The 24,705-nt window shown below is 46.1% G+C and overlaps 1 protein-coding gene across 2 annotated transcripts; it reads right to left on the bottom strand.

Moving 5' to 3' along the window:
• Positions 1–1,108: 1,108 nt before the first annotated feature.
• On the bottom strand, positions 1,109–24,423 carry LAMP3 (lysosomal associated membrane protein 3). Of its 2 annotated transcripts, none has more exons than XM_070403618.1 (6): positions 24,305–24,423; positions 19,115–19,866; positions 16,953–17,081; positions 9,461–9,518; positions 7,777–7,947; positions 1,109–2,734 (listed from the first exon to the last, which is right to left on the bottom strand). In XM_070403618.1, exons 1-6 carry the CDS (start codon positions 24,351–24,353, stop codon positions 2,601–2,603), a joined length of 1,293 nt encoding a protein of 430 aa, XP_070259719.1. In that variant the 5' UTR covers positions 24,354–24,423; the 3' UTR covers positions 1,109–2,600. The 2 variants fall into 2 exon arrangements, with proteins under 2 accessions (XP_070259719.1, XP_070259718.1); XM_070403617.1 differs by lacking the exon at positions 1,109–2,734 and adding an exon at positions 5,458–6,234.
• Positions 24,424–24,705: the final 282 nt, after the last annotated feature.

The following is a 24,705-nucleotide window of genomic DNA, read 5'->3' as shown; positions in this document are numbered from 1 at the left end:
CCAAGATGGCTCTCCTCAATTTCCACCTCTCCTGGCACTCACACCCTGTGAGTCCCCTCCCACACTGTACCAGGGGTGCTCCGTGTGACCAATAGAGTACAACAGAGTGTTGGTATGTCACTCCTGTGATTAGGTTGTCAGTCTCCTTTTTGGATCATTCACTCTGGGAAAAGCCAGCTGTCATGTTGTGAGCCTCCCTATGGATATGCCACATGGTGTAAACTTGGAAGCAAATCCTTTGGCCCCAGTTGAACCTTCAGATGACTGCAGTTCTGGCCACTCAGTGAGAGATCATAAACCAGAACCTCCCAGTTAAGCTGCTTCCAGATTCCTGACCCTCAGAAACTCTGTGAGATAATAAATGTTTGTTGTCTTAAACCGCTAAGTTTTGGGGTAATGTGTCACACAGCTATAGATAACTAATACAGGACATCTTATTTATCTCAGCCCCTACCAGAGTGTCTGGCATTTAGTAAGTCCTTAATCAATGTTGATTGAATAAATGAATGAATGAATCAATGAATTATGAGAGCATTTAAGTAAACCAGTAATCCAATCAGGTAGTCTGGACTGAATTGAGAGATTTAATTTGTAACTTTAACGTGGTGTATCTTCTCAGAAATTAAGTTTATCTCGCCGAAACCGGTTTGGCTCAGTGGATAGAGCGTCGGCCTGCGGACTGAAGGGTCCCAGGTTCGATTCCGGTCAAGGGCATGTACCTGGGTTGCGGGCACATCCCCAGTAGGAGATGTGCAGGAGGCAGCTGATCGATGTTTCTCTATCATCGATGTTTCTAACTCTCTATCTCTCTCCCTTCCTCTCTGTAAAAAATCAATAAAATATATTTTAAAATATATATATATTAAAAAAAAAAAAGAAATTAAGTTTATCTCAAATAGGTCTTCCTACCTGGTAATAATGTGGCAATGAAGAATAGAACAAAATAAATTATTTATAGAAAGATGTCTTAACCTATTAACTCAAGTTACAGCCTCCATATTCAAGGCCAACCACTAAGATTGTAAACGAAAATATTTATACAACAAAAACTGAAAAACTGAATTATAAGAAATAAGTGAATCTCCAAAATATGTTTTTATTAAAAAAACATTTAATACAATTCAATATTCTATTAAGACTAAAATCAGGACCTTGCCAATACTCTGGACTTGTAAGAGAACAAGTCTTGGGTGACTTGAATCATTCTTTTACTAAAGAATGCTAGAGGCATGTGGTCTTTATGTTAATGTCCTGACTTAGTTCCTTTCTTTAGCAATAAAAACAAGCATGAAAATTATTATTATTATTATTATTTTTGGCAGGCTGCTCTACAGAATAAAGTGAACTAAAATAGAAAATGTGGCTATGAAAGTGCAGAAGTAGCAAGTTACCACTAGAGGGGGATCTTCATTCAAGAAAGAAAAGTTGGTTAGCCGTTAGAAAATAGCTGTTGTCAAAGAAATAAAAAAATAGCTTACTTTACTCCATTTCTTTATCTGTAGAGCCACAGCTAAACAATCCCATTAAAACGAGAAGCTGACTGATGTGACTGAGCCCCCCCCTTTCCTTTAAGGGAGTAGAACTTAAAGATAGGCTCCTTTATTACCTGGCAAGTCCTCCTTTAATCTACCCTCATCTGTCACGATTCTGGATAAATTTATTTCCTATGAAAAAGGGAGCATATGCCAGTGTGAGGCTTGGGGCAGCACTTAGTATCATTTGTTCCTGTAGGCAACTTGGTGTAGTGAAAACACGGGAGACCTTGGTACTACCAACGGGAAGTCTAATCCTGGCTCTGCCACCTGTCAGCTGGGTGGCATTTAAGTGATTAATTTTGTTCAATCTGAGTTTACTGTTCTAGGAACCATGAGAATTAAGTGATATAAATTACATAAATTAAATTATGTGTACCTAGTGTCTGGCACATATGTGTTCAATAATTAAGGGTCCTTATTGCTATTTCTTGCTTGTTATTTTATTCTGTTGTTCATAGCTATCTAATTCTTAGTCTTTAGTGATTGTGGAACAGAAGTCGTCCTGATAAAAAGTAAAGCTTATTTGTTCCTCTGCTGGTGTCAGATAAACAACCTAGGCTACCTGTAAAATGTTCTTTTTGATAGGCCATTTAAAGTGGAAAGGATTTAGTAGATTGCCAGGCATATGTTTGTCATATAAAACATAAGCAGTAAAATATTGTGGTTCCATTTTTATAGACAAAAAGAGGCATTTTTTTTTAAATGGAAAAAATCAAGGATAGAATAAAATCTCCAATTCATTACACTTGATGCTTTGGTAAATTGGAAGCATATACCACTTTACATAAGTCATGTTAATTTAATATATCTCAAATGTTGACCTTGAATGGTTAAAATATTTGGAAGGAAACTAGGAAATACTCTGAAACAGTTCACTAGATCTTACATAAAAAAAAAATCTTAGAAATTGATGTGCTGCTTGAAGTTAAATCAGAAATGACTCGGTTTTTGTGAGAGGTGGTTGACATTGCTGGAAGGACTCACACTCTAAGGGAAGCCCCCAATACTCTGGAAACGATGAAAGAATTTTCTAAGCTCCATTCTTTTCTTTCCCCTGGGCACCCATTAGATTCTCTGGTATCCAGATGATTCACGCCTTAGGCGGATTCCATAGACAATCAAACCCACAGCGCAGAGACCCAGCACGATGGCCCCAATCACAGGAAGGACAATTGTGTAGTCAGAGGAACACTCGTCCACTAAGAGAAAAAACAAATACAATAGAGCGGGTGAGGTTTGATGAGGGCAGACTGGAAAGCAGGCGAGAGTAGGAAGTCTGAGCTTTGGGATCAAACCGGGACTTGACTCTTTTTAATTCCACTACTAACTAACTGTGTGAACTTGGGTAAGTTATTTAACCTTGCAATTTCCTCTTTTCATAAAGTAAGCAAAAATATATAAGACTAGTAGCCCTGCGCATGAATCTGTGTGCCAATAGCTCTCTGTGGGGCCTGGCCACTCCGAGACCACTGCCCAGACGCAGCGGTTCTCAACCTGTGGGTCGAGAACAATGAAAATACATCCTGCATATCAGATATTTACATTACAATTCATAACAGCAGCAAAATTACAGTTATGAAGTAGCAACGAAAACAATTTTATGGTTGGGGGTCACCACAACATGAGGACCTATATTAAAGGGTTGCGGCATTAGGAAGGTTGAGAACCACTGGCCCAGAGGTTCTCTGAGGCCCAGAGGCCCATCTGCGGCCAGGGTGGAATGCTTGCCTCGTCACCATGGCGACAAAGCAAGCATTCCTCCTGGCCGCTCACGCTGCCCGCTCTCAGCGGCTGAACCCTCCCCCTCCCACCCCCGGGACTGGGGGACTCCAGCGGGGCTGAGAGGACTGGGCGCCACCATCTTGTGGCTATGGGCGCCGCCATCTTTGTGATGGCATGGCTGTTAATTTGCATATTACCCTTTTATTAGATAGGATTGTTGGAGGATTAAGTAAGATAACCTTATCTTCTCAGCAATAGATATTCAACAAAGTTAGTTCCATTTTCTTCCAGGTGTGCTCTCTGCAAAGTGTGATGTGCTTACATAAAAGAGATTGTGTCAAAATGATACTGTTGTAATGAACCTAGTTATTAATATCAGGAAAGCAGCGAAGGGAAGGCCCGATAGTATAGGCATGCCATTTGTGCAGCTTTGCCAGAAGCTGCAGTTTAACACACCCGGGAAGCCACTGGTCTGTTCCTGACAGATCACTGGGGGAAGGGACTAGACAGGGGGAGAGAATAGACACATGCCCAGTAAAGTCTGGGTGACCTAGGGAAGGGACTTGTCAGTCACCCCTGGGAACAGGTCATTGGCCAGAGTAGGCGTGGCCCCTGCAAGCATGGGAAGATTTGGAATATTTAATGCACTAAACAAAGGAATTCCCTCTCTAAGCTCCTGGTGCTCTTGGTTCTCCTGGGACTCTTGTGGCAGGGGGCACGCTCTCTTGGCTCCCCTGCACTCACCCACACGATGAATAAATGGACTGCAACTAGCCTAATGTTAAACCGGACCCAGTTCCAACAAGGAAGGAAAAATCTGGACTCTGGCTTTGCTTCTAGCCCTGCTGAAGCCCCGGTTATACTTCTCCCAGGACTGGAGTAAGGAAAATGGAACTTTGGAAACCCAGGGGTGTACTTCCACGCAAATAAAAATCACTGATCCTCCCGTGCAAGTCTCAGAAAGTTCTTTTTCTTGAGCTATCGTAAGGACTCCACCCCCAGCACCCAAGTGGGGAAGGGGATACCCAATATTTACTAGTTATTCAAATGAAACCTTTGTTCTTTTTGATGACTAGAATGTTACTTCAAAATAATTTTATAGATAATTAGTTTTGGGTCAGGTAGATAACAGGAGTCTAAGGAGCAGTCATCACCCCACCCACCTTTCTGTCATTAAAGATGACAGAAAGGAAAAATTAAACCTAAGTGAGCGGGCTCTCTGTCCCTCTCCTCTCGATTTGAATTCCATCCGCTGTGGAGACGTCTGGACACACTAGAAGATGAACCTCCTGTTAGTCAATCTGGTTAGTGGCAGGCTGAATCAACACCTCGTGCTCTGCAGTATGGGACCTTCAAGGCCACCTGAGGCAGGACCGGAAACGGGATCCAACAAGGGGCACATGGAGAGAGATGGCATCTCTCCAAAGCCAAGCCCTGGCTGTTGAACCCGAGTCACTCTGGAGAACACCGGGTCCTCACAGCCCCGATTTTTCATCAACATCTCTTGCTCTAAAGGACTTCCTGACACTCCTGACGCTGTCCGGGGCTCTCGAACCTTCTTGAGGCTGCTGTGTGCCCTCCCCACCGCCTCACTTCTGGAAAGTGGAGAGAGCTGAAACACCTCCAGGGAATGCCAGCACACGTCCTAGATAAACAGTGGCTGTGGAGTTGTTGCCAACTTTCATAAACCTGCTGTGAAGAGTAATGAATAGCACCTTTGGAAAGTGTAGCAAAACAAGAAACTTCCTGTTAGTAAAGGCGGCGAACGTCCTGACAGCCATGACTCGCCTCTTTCTCTAGAATAAAAACCCCACTTCTCCTGTTTAAACAGACCACGTAATAGAAAATCAGGAACAACATGCCGAGCCTTATTTTAATAGAACTTTCCCTCCAGATAGCAATCACTCCCATCAGGAATTTCCCAGTTTATAACTTTTTTTGGGTAAATGTTTGCTAAAAAAGGGAAGTGGGACACAATCTGGGCAGATCTACCTCTTCTGCTGGCCAGTTCTGATTGTTTTCAGGCTTGGCCCCCCACCCCCACCCCCACCATGGCCCAAATCAACCAATTTATGAGGACAGACTAGAATAAGAAAAATAGAGACAAAGCAGAAAAAAACGTGTTAAGAAGACAGACAACAAATGAAGGTGAAGGAATTGGAGAACTAACATTTATTGAGCTTCTTTTGTTTGCCAAGGTCTTTAGTACACATTTTACATTTTTTTAAAATGAAAAGTTAGAAAGTTTTCTAGTTTTTAATGAATATTACATTACAGTAGTGCAAAATATGTCTTTTTAAAAATGATAGTCTATTAAGACTATCTGTAATTTAAGTAAATCAAAATTTGGGCAAGACCAGGAGTTTAAAATCAGTTTAGAATGTATTTTGAAATGGATTGTTTCTGTAAAAAAGTAATAAGCATAAAAAATACTGGGTAGTGAGACTCTTAAAAATGTATAAGAAAAAGCAATGCCATACGAAGGTGTCCTTCCCACGGTTCTCCCTTTGGGTGTCTGCTTTGTCCTCACACGCACCCTACGCGTGTCCCTGCCGCATGTTCCCAATGCTCACCGCCAGGCCCACATTATCAGGTGTGGAGGATGGAATTCGAGCCCATGAGGCCCGGCCTCCCCACACTCACAGGAGTAAGCAGGAGAGGCTGCATTTTAGCCAGCCTTTGGGTGGCCTTTTGGTGGAAAGCTGGGGTTTCCTAATCAGACTGGGACGGTGGGAGAGGCAACTAGAAAAGTCGAGCCCTTCGCTTTAGGCTGAATATGAAGCCAGAATTCCCAAGGCCTTAACCCCACACATTCTGAAGGAGCAGGGGTTTCATATGCGTTCATATCCTCTACCGGGCCTCTCCCTGGCCACCAGGCATGCTGTTAGCAGAACGCCAAGCAGTCCTGCGATACTCAGACCCACGGCCACAGGGATTTCTCTCTTGTTTTTGTCTCTGAAGCACTCGTCCGCTGTAACTGAAGTCAGAGTAACAGGTGTTACAGGCTAGCACGACGCTGGGATCCATCCTGCCCCTGCCTGCCTCGGCTTTGCAGAGAAGGAAACCAAGGGAGAGAGGGAGCTGCTGGGGCTCCCACCTGCTGCCTCCGACATACCAGGAGGGGAAGGGTCAGCACAATGGTCTGACTGTGTGCTTGGGGTCACTTAAGGAGTGTATGTGTATGACATTGTAGATACCTAGGCCCCACGTGGGGCCCAAGAAATTATGATTCAGTGGGTTGGAGGTGGGGCCAGGTCATTCTGATGCAGCTGGGAGGCAGATTCAATTGGGAGAAGCATTGGTTTGGTCTAGAGCAGTGGTTCTCAACCTTCTGGCCCTTTAAATATAGTTCCTCATGTTGTTACACCCAAACGTAAAATTATTTTTGTTGCTACTTCATAACTGTAATTTTGCTACTGTTATGAATCATAATGTAAATATCTGATATGCAGGATGGTCTTAGGCGACCCCTGTGAAAGGGTCGTTCGACCCCCAAAAGGGTTGCGACCCACAGGTTGAGAACCGCTGGTCTAGAGGGTCAGGAGCAGAACTGTGTCTTGACTCCGAAGTTACGGTAAGCCCTGGACCCATGGTTCCCAACTCAGGAGACAGGGACGTGCACCAAATCACACGGCCCAAATTTCCCATTCAAACTCTGTGCTTCTTAGCGGGGCTGCTGGACAGCCTGGGGCTCCAGGATTTGAGGGAGGAGGGGGTGAGAATGTGGGAGTCAGGAGCCCACTGTTCGGGGTGACCATTCTCTGTGACCAGGCTGAGCATTTGCACGTGAGTTATTATGAGAGGGACGTTTCAGAAACTGAAGTTCAATGCCTGGACATACGTAGAAATCCTTGTAACACTGTTTTTCCAGCAAAAAGGGGCTTTTGGGGAAAGTTACCCTGGTCTGTCCCTGGCCTTCCTTCTAGGACCTGCTTCCCTCTGCGGTGGTTAAAGCTCAAAGCAGAAGTTACATGGAAACTAACACTAACTATGAGGAAATGGTGTGCAATTGGGAAGAGGGAGTCCAACCGAGTACATTTCTATCTTGGATCATGGCATTTTCCTCTTTTCCCTCTGTAAGTGGGAAAGAATCTATTCTGAAATCTTTAATTTTAGACGTCACTAACACTCAGGATCTTTAAAGTGTTCTCCAAACACACCTGAGTTTACTAGTACTCAACAGCTTATAAAGGGGAGGTTGAAGATGGCGTTTTCTGGCTGTGTGTGTGTGTTTAAATGACTCAGACAAGGACAATATACTCTGCTATGGGACAGCAGTAGACATGAGTGGCTTAAGGTTTCTGGTTCTGTGGTTGGTATTGACTCATAGAAAGATGGTAGGAGGGAGGGTTGGTCCTAAGAGCTTTGTGGAATCATACTGTTCTAGAAAGCTCATGTGATTCTTGCCCCTTTGACAGCTTCAGACAAAAATAACAAACCAAAAAAAAAAAACCATACCTTGAAACTACCCATGGGTCTCTGAAGTTTATGTTTGTGACATGGCGAACCCTTAACTTACCATTTCCAAAGTGGTCATCTTCGAAATCGAAGGCTTGAAGTTGGACATTCATTGTCTTCAGTTGAAGGTAGGCTGACAGCTGGATGCTCTGCTCAGTCACACACTTGAAGGAATGCCCGACCACCGTCTCAAACATCATCACAGAGCTCTTCATTCCTTGGTAAACTTTCTCTGAAAACAAAGGTGAAATAAAGGCATATAAGAATCTCAGCATATTATCTATGGAGTCATGGCTTTGATTCCCAGCCAGGGGCACATACTTCAGTTGTAGGTTCCATCCCCACCCTGGTCCAGGTGTGAGCGGGAGACAACCAATCAATGTGTCTCTCTCACATTGATTTCTCTCTCTCTCTCTCTCTCCCCTTCTCTTCTCACCCCTTCCATGCTCTCTAAAAAATCAAGGGAAAAGATATCCTTGGGTGAGGATTAAAAAATAAATTAATAAATAAATAAAATAGACATTTCTCCACATTTTCATTTCTTGGCACGTCTCTTTAGTATAAGTTCCTTATGAAGATAATAGAATTTTCAAAAGGAGAAGTCAGACATGAAAATTCTTAGTACAGTATCTGCACAGAGGAGGTGCTCACTAATGATCTTTTTATATTCAATTTATATGCAATTGAATTGAATTGCAAATCTTGCATGAATTTTGGGACACCCTATATAAACCTGGCTTTCCAGAGACACAGCTGAGGCCTCTGAGAAACTCCCGGCTTGACTGGGAGCATTGCTTTTCTAGGAGCGAACATTATAGAAGTCCTCTCAACTTGCCCCACTGGGCAACTCTCCATACAGCAACCAGGTGAACCTTTAGACATGTAAATCTGATGTGCCATTTTTCTACACCAAACCCTCCAATGGCATCCTTTCACACTTTAGGATAAACTCCACAGTCCTCGCCTTGCTTTGCCCACAGGCCCTGCCCGCCCTGGCCTGGCTGCCATTCCCACCTCATCTGCGGTTTTGCTCACTGGTCTCTACTGGTCCCTGAATACACCAGCACGTTCACTCCTCGGGCCCGTGCACCCGTTGTTCCCACCACCTGGGAAGAGCTCCCCCAGGCCCAGAAGTCCCCACATCCCTCTGCTCAAACCTCCCCTGTTCAGAGAGGCCTTCCTCCCCAGAGGGCTCCCCGAAGGCCCTGGCTAAGTAACTTCCCAGGCCTCCCCACCCCACCCTGCTTGTGTTTTGCTCATAGAACTTATCACTACTTAACTGTGTATTATAATTTAATGTGTCTGTTTACGGTCCTCTCTCCCCTTCTGGAATGAAAGTTCCCTGAGAGCAGAGATGATAGGCTTAGATAATAATGGATTCCCACTGTATTCCAGGGCTCGGCACTAGCTGGCACTAACTACATTTTTGTGGGATGAATGCATGCTTACAAGAATATAGAATAAACTGCACCATCAACAACAAGTCTGTCCAAAGTCACTACGCTCTTAACAGTCGCTGATAATGATTTCTGACATAATGTAGTCCAACCTCCTTTGTGAGCAGATGAGCAAACTGAAATACGCAAAGAGGTACAAAGTTCCCCCCAAATTATAAATATTGTGGGCTACTCTCTCAGACTGTTTCTCAAAAGCTGCATCAAAGACTCAAGAATTCCAGGGGATGAAGAATGAGCTAACCAGAACCAGTGTCCTTGCTGGTAGACCAGCCTTCTCTAGCTTCTTACCTGGATTTGAGATGGTCAAATAGGCTCCCACTTCATTGATATAATATGAGTTTTCATCCTGTAAAACATCACTGTGTTAATCGTTGGGTAATCTCTGTTTTTATGTTTATGATTCTGGCGCACAAACAGGATCTCAGCTATTAAATCTTTGATATAAGGGTTTGGGCTGTGATGGTATGGAGCCATAATTGTGTTTGAAAATTTTTTTTAAAAAAGTAGGTATACTACACAATAAACAAATAGTAAATAATGGCTTGCCCCTGGCCCAAAATTTCTCTACTGCATGCTTGTTGCTACAGCCTGACATGAAATTTCCACCAGTACAAGTTGAGTCCCTTCAGTGGCACCAAATTTCCCCCCTAGAAAATGTAAGTCCATCTGGAAGCTGGATGAGTTGGAGGAGCATACAGTAAGCTTTTGTAATTAATGTTTTATGTTGGGATTCAAACTGAGACCACTCATCCTTAAGGCTACCGGGGGAGGATTTTATCAGATCCATAAACTCTCTGGGGAAAATAGTGCATGCAAAATTTTGCCTGCATTTTTCTGGGTAGAGTGTCAAGTACTTTCAACAGATTACTGGATTCATGTTTCCAAAATGGTTACATGCAGCCACAGTGAGCGGTGCTGGGAAGAAATGGTTTACCCTGAGATCACTGGGTGTTCTCTACAAGAGGACCCCAGGGGGTTGTGCTCAGCAATATACCCAGAGATTGTCCTTTTTGGGAAAACAAAACAAACAAACAAATTACAAAACAGCCCAATAACCTCTAGAGAGACCGAGGGGGTGAAACATTAAAGGGAACTAAACTGAGACATGAAAAATTAAGTTTAAAAAGAGGTTTTTACTTTTTAAAGTAGGTGATTATTGTTTTGAAACATTGTTATTGTTTTGAAACATTCATTAGAAAACTATCCACAAATAAGAGGTGCAAAAACTAGTAGAGCAACCAGAATTTCAAATTGAATTACCTTTAGAAGTTTCAAATCTAGGCATTAAAGAAATTTAACAATAATAATCTTGACTACAATACAGCCCATTTGAATATTGTTAGTGGATGGAATAATTTCTTATACAATATAAGGGTTCCAGAAATACAAACGCTTTTAGAAGGCCACTGCTATGGATACACTGAACCCTAGACTTGCACAAGGTCATAGCCCTAATAGGTAGCAAAAAGATACGACCTCAAGCTGCCTGTCTCCAAATGTAGCCTTTGGCCTCTCTTACAGTCACTCTAGACCAGGCATTGCTCTAAGTCTGGGGAGAATAAGACCTGGCTCCTTCCTTCGAGGTGCTCAGTCTCAGGTCTCAAAGGTGAGTTGAACAATGTGCTTGGACCATCCATTCATTTTAGCGAGGAACATCTGCGAGCCAGTCCCTTCTCGGTTGCTTTCACATACCGTTTATTCAGATTTTATCCGGGTTCCCTTTTAGTGCAAGAGACGCTTGGATGCACTTCAGTGCCCAAAGTCACTCTTGCAAGACCCCTGCTCTATCCTAAAGGCAGGGCGATCCATTGAAAGGCTTTAAGCAGGACAGTGACATGAGCATGACTTTGTTTGGGAAATTGCTTGGGCTGCCATGTGAGACTGATATAAGGAGCAGCAGGAAAAGAGTGGTTGAGGCCAGTTCTGAGCCCCATGAAAGACCTCCTGACAGTTCCCCTTTCCTGTGGCATCTCCTTGATCCATCCTCACATGAAGAAAGGATGCTCTATCTATCTATCTATCTATCTATCTATCTAAAGCCTAAGTGATTGTAAACCATTTGACGGGTAGCTATGATGCACACTGACCACCAGGGGGCAGATGCTCAATGCACAGGCATGGAAACATGGAACAAACTGATGAATCTCAGAGGGAAAGGGGGAGAGGGAGGGTGGGAAGAGATTAACCAAAGATCTTATATGTATACTAGAGGCCCAGTGCACGAATTCATGCACAGGTGGGGTCCCTCAGCCTGGCCTGTGGGGATTGGGTCAAAACCAGCAGTCTGACATCCCCCGAGGGGTCCCGGATTTCGAGAGGGCACAGGCTATGGCAAGAGGCCCCACCAGTGCACGAATCCATGCACAGGGCCTCTAGTAATTCTATAAAAGTTTCACAGTTTACTAAGCACATGCTTTTACCTACACTGCCTCCTTTGATCCTTGTAATAACCCCCTGAGACAGAATAAATATTATTAGCTCGTTTTACATCTGAGAACAAATAGGCTCAGAAGTTAAGCATCTAGCCTCGGTTCTCATTGTTTGGAGGTCAGATAAAACAAGCACTGGTCCGCAGGATCCTGCCCTACATGTTCCTCCATTCTTAGCTTGCAGGTCATATATGTTTAGGGCAGTGGCCGGCAAACTGCGGCTCGGCAAACCGCGGCTTGGCAAACCGCGGCTCGCGAGCCACATGCGGCTCTTTGGCCCCTTGAGTGTGGCTCTTCCACAAAGTACCACGTGTGGGCGTGCACATACAGTGCAATTGAAACTTCGTGGCCCATGCGCAGAAGTCAGTATTTTGTGGAAGAGCCTGTATTTTGTGGAAGAGCCACACTCAAGGGGCCAAAGAGCCGCATGTGGCTCTCGAGCCGGGGTTTGCCGACCATGGGTTTAGGGGATGGGCTGGATTTGGTCTGGGGGCCATAGCTTGTCGACTCCTGGTCCATACCACCAATGAAAAACAAGGTTGCGCCGAAACCGGTTTGGCTCAGTGGATAGAGCGTCGGCCTGTGGACTGAAAGGTCCCAGGTTCGATTCCGGTCAAGGGCATGTACCTGGGTTGCAGGCACATCCCCAGTGGTAGATGTGCAGGAGGCGGCTGATCGATGTTTCTCTCTCATCCATGTTTCTAACTCTCTATCTTTCTCCCTTCCTCTCTGTAAAAAATCAATAAAATATATTAAAAAAAAAAAAAAAAGAAAAACAAGGTTGCTAAACCAATCAATTGCTAATGAAATGATATAGAGTGGCTTACCTCCTATTTGGGAGAATAACATGTTACTAAAATTCTTTTAATACTCTTTTGAAAATATCTCTTTGTTCCCTTGCAGCCTAGTTTGGATTGTTGAATCTTTGTGAACATTGTCAAAATTTAATTTTTTTTATTTATTTAGTGGAAGAATGGGGATCATAATAACAGGATTTACCTCTTAGGTTGATGGGAAGATTAAATGAAGGAATCCATGTAAAAAACTTATCACAGAGTCTTTACTCAAATTTTACCTGGTGTTATTAACAATGCAACAATAAATTAGATTGCCCCTCCCCAGTAAACTTCTCTCACTGAAGTCAAATTATATATTTTTTCATCTATTTCATAGATTCAGATCTATAATAGAAAAAGAGAGCAAGCAAGTAAGCTAAGCTTCCATAGCTCTATTGACTAAAGAAACTGAAAGCTCAGCTCCAGGGGATAGGAGTCAGTGGAGGGGGGCAAGGATGTGGGAAGCTTCAAGCAGGTGTCAGACTTAACCTAAACCCCAAGGGAAGTTACATGCCACGTTACTCAGTTTACAGCGTCTGCTTTTTCTTTGACGCCCACACCCATGCGGTCATTCTCTGCCAGATGTTTTTCTTATTTAGGGTGTGGTTTGGAGAATGACAAACATCTCCCATGCCAGATTCATGACAGACAAAATGAAAATCCTTTGTGGACCCATCAACATTGACAAAAGGGGGCCAAGGTCTCCTAATGTCGTATATGGCACTTACAGCAGGACCATTTGAATAGACCATTTGCAAAAATCCCATCTCACTACTCATCAATGCGATGCTGACACTGCCAGTATCAAAAGGGAGCTCTGAAATATCTCATCGAAGAGATCCTAATTCCTCAAGGAACCTAAACACCCTCCTTAGCAAAGGACAGGGTCCAGAGCAGACGGGGCCTAGAGCAAGCCCGCCCGTCAAGCCTGCTCAGGAAGGCAGCACGCCATTGACCACAGGCCCGGGGTCCTCTCCTTTGCTTCTGCAAAATGTGCTGTAGGAGTTTCATAGTTACAGATGTTCGGGATGTGAATTTTGTCTTCAACATCGATCAGGTCTTTTTGCTCAGCATTGTGTGACTAGCGCAATAGCCAAAGGGCCCAGTTCTCTGTGAAATTTAGACTCACTCCTTTATTGATTTATTTCATCATCAAAACTTGCTATGTATTATGTACCAAGTCAGGGCTGGGCACTAGAGAGAGAAATGTGAATGTCATAGACTTGCCTTCGTGATGGCAGAATCTGTGACGAGGGCCCTAATGGAGGTGGCGGAACAACAGATGGGGGCTCAGGGAACCAAGAGAAGAGTCTCCCAGTTTTACCTGGGATGGAGGTAGAGTGGGGAGACTTCTTAAGGTGAAGATAATTGAGCTGAACCATCTTAAAAGTTGAATGCAAAAGTGGGGTGAGGGGTGGAAGGGGTATTCCAGGCAGAGGGAAAATGAAAGGGAAAACAGAGCATAAAATGGTACCATATACTTGGGAAGCTCTAAGTAGTGCCCTCTGAGCTGGTAAGAGTTCTCAGGAGTCTATAAGCTAAGAGGACTCTGCAGGCCCCTGGAAACACTAGGCGGGTTAGCAGATTTCCAGACCTGAGCTGGCCAATGCCCTGTGTAGCCCTGTTGCCCCTCCCCGCTGGATGACTGGTTTCTCCCATGCCTTGGAGCTGCCCTGCCAACCAGGCGTTGTGTTGAGCACAGAAAGATGAACTCTACCCAAAGTTACTGAAAGGTGTTTTTAACACAAACTATCTGGCAGGAAGGAAGTTGGCAGGGGAAGGAAGGTATATTTATCTTGCACCTGAAGGGTCTGAACAACTTTCAGCAAGTCACTTCAATCAAATGAGAATTGTCACAGAAAGGTTTTCAGTTCTTAAAAAAAAAAATGGAACTAAAGAAAATAAGAAAGGAAACCTCCCTCTCCTAGCCTGACTATGGCCAGAGACCATGCTTAGCACTTGCACATATGCTAGCCCACTGCCCCGCCAGCCGCAGCTGTGCTGTGGCTGCCTCGCCTGGGGAGGACGGGCACTCCCTAGCCTTCCTTTTGTCTCCTCTCTACAGAGGCCTTATTAGCACTTGCACATACGCTAGCCCCGTTCCCCCTGGGCTCGGTGAACTACACAGGAGAGGAAACAGGCTCAGAGACAGTGAGCAGCTTGCCCATGGGCACATGGAAATCACATGGGTAATTAGAGTCTTGATTGGACAACGGCATCCAATGACAGTATAGGAGGCAGATTTTTCTCTATGTTTCTGTCACTATATTTAAATTTTTAAAATTACAAATTATTGTCCATGACCTAAAACCTGCAGCTACAGCTTATATTTCTTTTTTTCCCCTCCATAATGTCTAGCTCAGTAAATTTTTATTGATAAATTGGTTGAAAATCAGGCTTGCTATTCAGCTTCCACTTATCATTCCACAATCTGGTTCTCACTTATAACATTTACTAGAGGCCCGATGCACGAAATTCATGCAAGGGGCTTGGCCCCTCCACCGTGGCGGCGGCCCGGGGGCCTCTGCCTCAGCCCCACTGCTGTGGCTTCGTCTGGAAGGTCATCCGGAAGGATATCTGGAAGGATGTCCAGTCTAATTAGCATATTATGCTTTTATTATTATAGATTATATTATAACTAAAATATACTCCTGTTTTCCAAGGCTCTCTTTTTCTCTAGAGCACGGGTTCTCAACCAGGGGTGACTTTGCCCCCAGGAGGACATTAAGCACTATCTGGAGACATTTTGGGTTGCCACAACTGGGGTGGGCATCTAGTAGGTCGAGACCAGGGATGGTGTCCCCACAAGGTAAAGGACAGCCCCCACCACGAGACTCATCTAAGTCCAAATGTTGCTACTGCGCCTGTTGAGAAACACTGGAGTAGAATACAGCAATATTTGAAAAGTAGTTGACTGAGCTGATGAGCCATTTCTCTTGTGGAGGAATCTCGATGGCTTTCCTGCCTTCATGCATTTCACACGGCTCACCTTTTAGGCAGAAGGCACCACTCTGGGGTCCACAGATCAAGTCCGGCCTCAGCTATGTTTTGTTTGGCCAGGAGAGTGCTCAAATTTTTAAAAATGTGTTGAAAACACTTTAAAAATCATGTGGTTTTATAGAAGGATCTGAATGTTTGCCTTCCTTTGAACAATCAGAAGCTCGGGCAACATTGGTCTCATTATCACCTGAGAGGGGTAATGTGTATAATATTTAACAACTGGTGCAGTAGGGCAGTGCCCACCATAAAGGACTGTGACAAGTGCCCCGGGCTAGAGGCCAGCCCCACCACTGGCCCCACCAACCCCAGGAGGGGAGGACGGGCACTCCTAGCCTTCCTTTTGTCTCCTCTCTACAGAGGCCTTATTAGTTGCTACATATCATCTCTTACTTACTCTAATGTTTTTCTTATGCAGATTTAATGGAAATCTCCTTTCACATCAAAAGTGGAAAAATATTTTCACTGCAAGATGTGGAAAAAGACATAGAAGACCGAAGGTCCTAGGGTGCAAATGCAAACTCCTTCCAGAAATGTTGAGAGCACTTGGTTATGTGCGTCCTTGCCAACATTAAGTATTATTCTACTTTAAAATCTTTGTTAATTGAATCAATTTAAAACATTTTATTTTTTTAAAAGTAAGAAAAATAAAGAAATTATCAGCCCTGGCCAAGTAGCTCAGTTGGTTGGAGTGTCGTCCTGATACGCCAAAGTTGTGGGCTCAGTCCCCGGTCAGGGCACATACAAGATGCAACCAGTAAATGCATAGATAAGTGGAACAACAACTTGATCTCTCTCTCTCTCTCTCTCTCTCTCTCTCTCTCTCTCTCTTTCCCTCTTTCTCTCTCAGTTCAATCATAGTTCCTGGTTATTGAACATCTAGTTTCCTTGTATTGGACAATGCTCTTTACAGAAGTGAACTCGAATTCCCTTCCCCCATTTTTCAAGCAATAAAATAAAGCTCAGACCGGTTGAGTTGCCTGCCTGATGTCACAAGGAGAACGAGTGACGCCCAGGCCTCACGCCCGTGCTCTTCCATTCTACTCTGCTGTTTACGCCCTCCCAGGAAATGGTCTAGAAAACCCAGGGCCTGGTTAGTCCCTGAGTTTTGCCTGCTGTGGCTGGAAAGACCCATTGTGACATTGGGTTTTTGTCTTAGACTAATCTTGTTTCTCTGGTGCTCACTGGGAACTCCTCTGGGTCTAGTCATCTCTACAACTTCCTCCTTGGGTGGTTTGCAAAGGGCACCTGCTGCTGGGTTCCCCAGGCCAAGTCTCCCCCAAGAGGCATCAAAAGGCCTTCTGAGCTGCACAGAGGAGGCGGGAGGGGGCAGAAGGCAAATATAAGATGTCGACACTTTCCTCCTCTCCATCTCCATGCCCCTCATTCTTATCAGAGAACATCTCAAAAGGCTCTGAGATCTATTTCCCTGGAACTCAAAGTGAAGTGTGGGCCCCAAGGGGAGGGGGAGGGAGAGAGATGTTGAAGCCAGTTCGTGTGAAGGAGCTCAGTCCTCACCTTGGTGAATGTCAGGTTCACAAATCCACCCTGGAAGTTCAAGAGAAGGTTGGAATTTCGGAAGCCACAGTTCCCAGAGGCTTGAGTTGCATTGGGGTCGATGTTGAAGTATCTCTCAGGTGAAAAAACCTAAACCAGATAAAGTAGATCAGCTCATGTCGATACAGAAGACAAGTCTAGCTGGGGAAGCAAAGGCACAGACTAATAAGTGAGCCTGAAACTCAAGGCTAGTGGGGGTTCACTTGAGAATTTCAAAGTCCCTGCATGGCACCTCACATTTCCAAACTGTTAGGTTCATAGGATTCTTCAAAGGAGTTCTCCCTCAGAGAGGAGCTCCTGGGTAGATAACTCATGGCAGGTATCCTATATAATAAAAGCCCAGCGACCATAATGGCAGAACAACCAGAACGACCGCTCGACCAGTCACTATGAGGTTCACTGACCACCTCTTGGTCCCTTTTCCCAGCCAGCAGGCTCCAATCACCCAATGGCGAATGGTGACCTGGGGGTGGGTGGTGGGGGATGCAGGCAGCACCAGACCAAGGCCCCCAACCCGCCAGTCGCCCCCCACACAGAGGGCGACCAGCGGCGGGGGTGAAACCAGGAGTGGTGGGACCGGCCGACCTCTCGGTCTCTCCCCACCGGCCATCAGACTCCAATCAACCGATGTCAAACTGGGAATCGGGTGGGTGGTGACGGGGGTGGGGGGAGGGGCAGCTGCCGACAGCAGGGAAAGATGGCCCTGATCGCAGGCTAGGCCTAGGGACCATAGCCGCACACGAATTTCGTGTGCCAGGCCTCTAGTATTCCTGATAAACTGTGTGGGAGTTAATTTTGTTAAATTATGCATGTTGAAAGGTACTGCGGGAAAGATTTGCTATGTAATGTACTTCAGTTTCAAATGTGGAAGTTCTGTTTGAAATCATAAAAACTGTGCAAAAAAGCCTTAGCCGGTCTGGCTCAGTGGATAGAACATCGGCCTGTGGACTGAAGGGTCCCAAGTTTAATTCTCGGTTGCAGGTGCGGGAGGCAACCAATCGATGTGTCTCTGTCACATTGATGTTTCTCTGTCTCTCTGTCTCTCCCCCTCCTATCCCCCCTCTCTAAAAATCAATAGAAAAATATCCTTGGGTGAGTATGAACAACAATAAAAAAAACTGTACAAAAGCAGAAAGTACAGTTTTGTGGTGAATCCTTTAGTAAATCAAATCATCTCAGTTTCACCTCCATCCCCTCCAATCTTCTTGTTAATCTGGATTTTCTGTATTCATGTCCCAGCTGGCGGGAACCACGGAGACCACCTAATCCAAACCTCTCACTTCACAGGACAAGTTGCTGAGGCTGGGAGGCCATCAGGCGGGCAGGGCGGGGTGGGATCAACACTGAGCACCCCTGATGCTCTGCCTGTGGTGGCTAAAAGTGAGGGGAGTGTGCGGGAAGCCACCACTTTCCCAATACTGCCAGAAGAGTGCACCAAGGAACGCGGAAGGCCCATGGACCTCAGGCATTAGCAGGGCTGTGCTGAGATAGCGGTGGCTCAAAGCAATTTCCTGACCTAATAGCCTCAGAGTAAATGTTTACTGGACCTTACTGATCTTTACTGATCTTTACTGACCTTAGAGACAGTCTGTCTGCTACCTGTTTGCTGTGCTTTACTGAGGGCAAGATGTGTATCTAAAACCGAATAAAAGGCGGATAAGGCCAGGTTTCGGTGTGCCTCTCCAAGAGAGAGGTCTCCACCTGCCCCCGTGCCGTCTAAATTCATATTTCTTGTCTAGTATTTCACGTGTCCGTCGGCCCCTCCTTCAGATCCCGAACCCTAGCCGTGCAGGTTGCGGCAGGTGTGCATCTTTAAATTTGTGGTGAGTGCCTTCCTCTTTCCCAGCTGGCGCTGTCAGTTTCTATTTTTACACATATTCTAAAACAGATTCACCTACACCTTTGGAGCAGCGGTCGCCAACCGGTGGTCCGTGGACCACTGGTGGTCTGTGAGGTCCGAAATGTTGGCGACCGCTGTTTTAATGGAGCACCTTGGAGAAAGAGGCGCTCACGCTATTTATTTCATGAAAAGATGCGGGATGCAGGGGAATGCTCATTCTTGGCAAGGAAACTCCACTCAAACCTTTTGAAGACAGTGTTATAGTCCCGAGGCCCCAACTTACCGACTCCTTGTCTTGAACCATCAGCTGTATCCCCATCTCTGCTTTGATACAGAGCCTGCTTCCATTTAGAACTTGATAAATTCCAGTCTTGGCTGGTGATGGCTGAGGTGCCAGGGTGGGCCCTGGAGCTATGGTGGCAGGCGAGGCTGTGTGGGTGGCATTGTGTGCAGCTGTGGTTGTGACCAGGGCATGGGTGGGTTGAGTGGGCTTCTGACTGGTTGTGTTGATGTGTGGTGAGGTGGACAAAGTTGCTGGAAGGGTGGTCTGGCTACTGGGTTGGGTGGTTTTCCCAGTTGTGTGGCTGGCAGTCGATGGGTTGGGTCTAGTTGTATGGGCTGGTGGGGTGATGGTGGGGTGCGGTGAACCAGGAGCTGTACTGGGGCCGATTGTAGCCTCGGTGACCGGAGCAGCCGTGTGTGAGTTGTTGGGTGTGGCCAGGGTTGTGACTAGAGTGTGGATTTTTGGGCTGGTGGATGGGGTGCTGTTTGTAGTTATCGGAGAGGTTGTTGTTAGAGTTTTTATTGTTGTGTGTGTCGTTGGGGTCTCAGAGTTGGAGGTTGTGGCAGCTGTTTGAGAGGGGATGTGACTATCCGTTGAACTTGCTGCTGTAGTTCTGTGAGGCACTTGGCTAGTCCGTTTCAGGAAAGAAGGTTTTGCTGTGGCCTGTACTGTTGCTGCTCTTGTAGGTTGAGAAGAGTCTGTGATTTCTGGAAACACTGTTGCTCTTACTTGACTGCCATGATGCAAAATCACTGCAAATTGGGGAACAAAAGTGATAACATTCAACTAACAGCTCACAAAGGTCTCCCCCCATTCTTCGTTAAAAATTAACATGCATATTTCCAGATTTGGGGGAAAGTTAAAAGCATATAACAGTCAAGTGAAGATCACCCAAGATTCTACCACAAGGCCACAGCTGTAATGTTTTGGCCGTACCCATGTTTTTTTTACAAGGATGTGATCATATTGCATCTAGCCCCTGTGTCTTCTCTATCCAACCCCCTTGTCTAGATGGGGTGTGGTGCTAACACACCAAGTGATCACACTCAGCTAGACAGCTAAGTGTCCATTCTTCATTCCCCGTCTTCACCTGTGAAGACAGTTCCTAGGAAGAGGGTGTTCCTGGGTAGAGCGCGGCTGTGTTGACCTGACTCAGCTGGGGCAGTGTGAAGAGTGGTAATAAAGAGACACAGAGTTGTACAGTTTGCATAAAACCATATAATCCCAGATTCAAAAGGGATCTTAAAGATCTGCTAGTCCAAACCCTAATCAGATGTGTAAATTGGACCAATGAGTGGCCATGTGTTCATCTGCTCTATGCTTGGTTACCTCCAATGATGGGAGATTCAGTACCCTTTCATGTTTTATCTTGCCGCCAGTCTTTCTAAATATAGGTCAGTTCCTGTCATTTCCTTACTTAACCTCTGAGTGGCCTAACCTTTCTCAAGTTAGAAAGAAAATTAAACCATAATGGCTTTGATACACCTGGTGGGTTATCCTTCATGTTTTGGCTTATAAGGAGCAGGCAAAAGTAGGTTAGATTACCAGCCATCATTACCTAAAGGTAAGTCATAAGTAAGAATACGAAATAATACAAATAAATAAGACAATAACTAATAAATAAATAATAATGCAAGGATAAACTGTGTTTTGCATACTTAAAACTGTCAACCAACTTTTGCCCGCCCTGTCTGTCAGCTCCTCGGAGTCCTCCCTGTCCCCCTTATGTAAACTAGCTCCCCATCCCCTGACTCTCCATCACAGAGTTGTATTTGTTGCCTTCACTGTATTGATCACAACTTGTAATTCTATAAGGGGATGGGAGACAAATATTTAACGATAAGCCTGGCCAGACAGTGTGTCCCAGCAGAATGCCAGCTGTGGTTAAATGTTTACGTATTGACTTATTTGTTGATTGCACATCTCTCCCACTGGATTAGAAGCAATCTTGAGGTGGGAACGGTGCATATTTTTTCACCACCAGTGTCTGTGCATAGGAAGCATTCTGTGGCTATGGATCGGATGAATAAGTAACTGAATGAGTGAATGAGGGTAAAAGGACTGTAGACCTCTAGGATGTTTGTAAGGCTCAAAAGAGTTGGTTTAAGTGAAAGCCTTCATGGAGCATTAAGCAGTGTGTGTTATTGTCACAGGCTCTTGGGCTATTGAAGAAGGCCTGTGGCTCTTTTCAACCAAGAGCTCTAGCCTTATCTCCCTCCAGGTACCCCGCAAGTCAGAAAAGGGGAGAAAGTGCAGATGATGTTCCTTGGGAGTTTGTGATGAGGTACAGCGAGAGATAGTGTTGTGTCTTCAAAGCTGTGATTTCATTGCATTTTTATACACATTGGAGATGTAGCTGCCTGGTGCTAGGCAGTGACTTGGGAAAAGACAAAGGAGATCTCTCTCTGATGGTATTTATAGAGTCCTGAAGTTCACATCTAATGGAAATCACCCCTAAACTCCTTTTTTAAAAAACATATTTTTAGCCAGTCAGCACGGCTCAGTGGTTGAGTGTCGACCTATGAACCAGGGTTGATTCCCAGTCAGGGCACATCCCCAGGTTGCAGGCTCAATCCCCAGTGTGGGGAGTGCAGGAGGCAACCAATCAATGGTTTTCTCTCATCGTTGATGTTTTTACCTCTCTCTCCCTCTCCCTTCTTCTCTGAAATCCATAAAAATATATTTTTTAAAATGCCAACACTTAAAATATATATAGGCAGTGGGCAGAAGTAAGGGCAGGGCATAACTCAGAACCTGTCGACCCTCCCTCTACTGAAAACAACAACAACACATCCATGGAGTCACACACTGATTTGCCAAGCCCCTCGCCTCCCAGCATCTCCCCTCCAGAATTCAGGAGCCTCAGCAAACAAGTACCCCAGGGCCTGACCCAGTACTGACTGGGACTCCTCTAGAGAATAGCCGCAGGAAGAGGCGTGAGAAGGTTTTGGTTCTCCTACAACCTGCAGGCTCTGGGAAAGTCAGTGGCCACACAAGGGCCTCTTCTCTAGGTGTTTCCCAGGTGGTCAGTCCTTCCCAGATAGCCTTTGTTTGGCTTCCCTGCTGCACCCAATTCCCCAAAAGTGTAGAAGCCTCCTGTGAGCCAAGCTTCATGCTGGCGCTGGGGGCACTTTGTCCTCAGGGGCTCAAAGCCTCACGAGGCAGAACAGGCCACCCCTCTCCATGTGACAAGTGCTAGGAGGTAGGGGAGGAATCCAAATGGAGAAGTTCCTCAGACAAGGAAGTGAACGGTGTCCCAGGTGGGAGGAAGCCTATGTGCAAAGGCACCGAGGCCTCAGAGCCTGGCGGGTCTGGAGAAGAGCAGGGGTCAGCATGGCAGGAACATAAGGAGGGTGTGGGAAAGGGGGTGTGGGAAGGGGGGTGTGGGAAAGGGGGTGTGGGAAGAGGGGAGGTTGGGTGGGGGCACAGCAGCAGGCCGGGCAGGTCTTGGGGCGACACTGTGCATGTGATGTCTGGAGCTGCAGCAGACGTCTAGAACCACGAGGATACCTTGGGCAGAAGTCGCTCATAGGATGGTGGGTCCGTGGTCATGAGCCCCCACCCCAGACCTGGTCCGAGTTCCTCTGGACTTGTTTTCACATCAGAGAGAAAGGAACATTTATCCTGTGTAATTTACTGTCATTTGGGGCTTGTCTCTTATGTGCAGCTGAACCTAAACTTTAAACTAGTGGTCGCCAACCTGTCGGACCTCACGGGCCACCAGTGGTCCACAGACCACCGGTTGGTGACCGCTGCTTTAAATGACACAAATTTGATACCCTCATTCCATGAGGGAGGAATTTGAGACAGGGAAGCAAAGTGATTGGACAATGCTTACACAGCTAGTTTATCTAAAAGCTGTGTCTCTCCTAGCAGAGTGCCTAATGGTTTTCTCATCTCCAATTCCACAAGTATTTCTTGCACCCACGCGTGCAGGTGCAGTAGTGCAGAGCCTGGACCGCAAGCCGGGCTTTCGCGATGCCAGTCTCAGGGCTGTCGCCCTGAGAAAGTGCTCTGGCCAGCGGAGTGGCCACGAGCAAGTCCTTAACCAGCTTCAGGACCTGCGTGTGGCAAACGGGGCCCCTTCGCATGCTTCATTCACTCAGGTCCCCTCTGAGAATCCAAAGCAGCTCCTCTCACACTTGCATTTACCACGCGCCCATGGCATTCCTGGACCTGTCAGTCATCGGTCAGCCATGGAACTGGCTCTCACGCACAGGTCAGCGAGGCTTCCTGCCAGACTGAGATCTTCTGCTCTTTTATTAGCTTGCCCTGCTAAGTGAAATGGTGACTTCCCTTCTGCCTCCAGCAGAATGTGAACCTCTAATTCTGAAAATGTGGCACCAGAATACACAGCTGGTCTGGTCCTTCACCCAACTCCCCTAACAATTGATGTCACACTCCAGTGCCGCTGTGTCCCCCCTTGGCGCCTGTCAGCAGGTCTGCGTGGACAGAGCTCCTTCCCTCGCGTGTTCAGTGCAGTGGTTCTGGGAGGAATTGTGGATTAACCGGCAAACCTGAGGACTCCGTGTCTTAGAGGGAAAGCGTTCTTGGTGAAAGCAGGGGGTGGGGACATAAAATAGTCACCAAAAGCTCAGCTTCCCAGACAGGCTCTCTGATCCCAAGTATAATGGTGACATTTAAAAATCTTTGACGCCCTGGCTTACCGCTTTTGGAAATGGCTCGATTTGTCAGATCACACCTCATTCATCTTCACAATTCACTGCCTATGTAATATCAACACGGCATTTCCACTTGAGGAAAACAGGAAAAGCAAGACACGGGGTGCTTTCCCCAGACAAGGTAGCAAGAGTCCCATGGCTAAGTCCCGGCTCCTGGCTCCCTCTCTTAAATATAAGCGATCGCCACAGACTCTCCCTGAGAAGGTGCCCCAAACCCATCCGGGACCCAGGGCCAGGGTCACTGTCTTCTGGGGTTGCCACCTGCTCTGCCCAACGCACAGAAAACCAGTCCACACATGGAAGCCCTGGGAAACAATGAAGTGCGCCCACCTGTGTAAGCTAATAAGAAGGAGACAAGACGTTGGGGGCCACATACCCACAGTAAGGGAAGCTACCACAGCTCCCCAGTCTGTCCGGTCTCACCTTGGTGAGTGGCACCAAAGTGCAGTTCAGTTTACTAGGACCGGGCCTGGCAGGGTCCCTGGGCAAAGGCGTGTATGTCACTCACCGGCCAGGGACAGGAAGAGCACCATCGCTGCAGGGAGCTGCCAGGGCATGGCTGGGAGCCGGGGCCTGGGACTCCGGAGGCTGGCGCTGCTGCTCAGCACAGCTGGGTTTTCTGAATGGCCCGTGGCTTCCTCCTTCACGTGTGGCTGAGAAGCCGGTCATTTACATAGAGAGAAGTGGCTGAAAGGCCCGCCCCCCGGGGGGAGGGAACCGCAAGTGGCCCTGGGGAGAAAGCAGGCACTTTCATCTCAGGCTCTAGGGCAGTGGTTCTCAACCTTCCTAATGCCGCGACCCTTTAATACAGTTCCTCATGTTGTGGTGACCCCCAATTTCATTGTTACAAATTGAACATAATTAAAGCATAGTGATTAATCACAAAAACAATATGTAATTATATATGTG

This window comes from Myotis yumanensis, unplaced genomic scaffold, assembly GCF_028538775.1.
Source record: "Myotis yumanensis isolate MYYU_CA2020_CCGP unplaced genomic scaffold, mMyoYum1.0.hap1 SCAF_2, whole genome shotgun sequence".
Lineage (NCBI taxonomy): Eukaryota > Metazoa > Chordata > Mammalia > Chiroptera > Vespertilionidae > Myotis > Myotis yumanensis.
This window is presented reverse-complemented; position numbering and strand designations above follow the sequence as displayed.

What these genes read in the sequence shown, in the direction of transcription:
- LAMP3 (XM_070403617.1), bottom strand. Translation starts at nt 24,353, where the DNA reads ATGCCCTGGCAGCTCCCTGCAGCGATGGTGCTCTTCCTGTCCCTGGCC. An exon ending in TGAACCTGACATTCACCAAG is followed by an intron (nt 9,519 to 16,952) that starts GTGAGGACTGAG and finishes GATGTTTTACAG; the next exon opens with GATGAAAACTCATATTATAT. An exon ending in AGATGACCACTTTGGAAATG is followed by an intron (nt 6,235 to 7,776) that starts GTAAGTTAAGGG and finishes CTCTGACTTCAG; the next exon opens with TTACAGCGGACGAGTGCTTC.